Consider the following 878-nt stretch of genomic DNA (forward strand, 5'->3'; position numbering starts at 1 on the left):
GCCTGGAGCGCGTGCAGTGCTCGGCACCCTGGGGCGCGGAGGTGACCGGCTCCGGCCGGGTGCTGGGCTGCCCGGGGCCGCGCGTCGTGGCCGTGCGCTACACCTTCACCGAATGGCGCTCCTTCCTGGACCTGCCGGCTGAGCTGCGGCCCGAGCCAGGGAAGTCTCCGCCGCCAGAGGCGCCGTCGGGGGGGCCGGGGGAGGCCGAGGAGGAGCCGAGCGCCGAGCGCTTCCACTTCGCGCTGTGCCTGCCCCCGGGCCTGCAGCCCAAGGAGGGGGAGGACGCGGACGCTCCGGACGTCGCCGTCCACTTCGCCGTCTGCTACCGCTGCGCCCAGGGCGAGTACTGGGACAACAACTCGGGGGCCAACTACACGCTGCGCTACGTGCGCCCTGCCGACGCGCGCTGAGCCCGCAGTCCTCGGCACCGCAGCGCTCGCAGGGACGCGGGAAGAGGCCGACGGCGCGCGGAGCCCAGGCAGCCGCGACGCTTTGCGGAGCGTCATCCTCTTGGAGAGAAGAAGCCGCTCCCCGCAAGCTCGCGCCCCAGACAGAACCCGCCAGCAAGCACGGAGCCCTACCCGGCGAAGCGCCCTACCTTCCCGGCCTCTTGCCCGTCGCTTTGGCCTCTGGAGTTCTAGCCGCGCGTCGAATGGGAAGAAATCCTCAAGATTCCGAACAGTGGCTTTCTCCACGAAAAAGACTCCTGACTCCTGAGCGAGGCTGCAGACCCTTGGGATTTGTCTTTAACTCTGGACGTCCCCTCGGGTCTCAGGGAGCGGTCGAAGCATCCCGCCGCCTCGCGCCGAGGGACGGCGTGAACTGCGGGCCCGCGGGAGCCCGCGGCCTGTTTCTCGAGAAAACCAGGTGGGGCCTTG

At 70.4% G+C, this 878-nt stretch overlaps 1 protein-coding gene across 1 annotated transcript in view; it reads left to right on the forward strand.

The window, feature by feature from the left end:
* PPP1R3G (protein phosphatase 1 regulatory subunit 3G) overlaps positions 1-410 on the forward strand; it is a 1318-nt gene extending 908 nt beyond the window's left edge. Inside the window, exon 2 of the mRNA XM_007466407.1 lies at positions 1-410. Coding sequence (XP_007466469.1) covers positions 1-410 — 410 coding nt within the window.
* Positions 411-878: the final 468 nt, after the last annotated feature.

This window comes from Lipotes vexillifer, unplaced genomic scaffold, assembly GCF_000442215.2.
Source record: "Lipotes vexillifer unplaced genomic scaffold, Lipotes_vexillifer_v1.1 scaffold444, whole genome shotgun sequence".
NCBI classification, from domain to species: domain Eukaryota; kingdom Metazoa; phylum Chordata; class Mammalia; order Artiodactyla; family Lipotidae; genus Lipotes; species Lipotes vexillifer.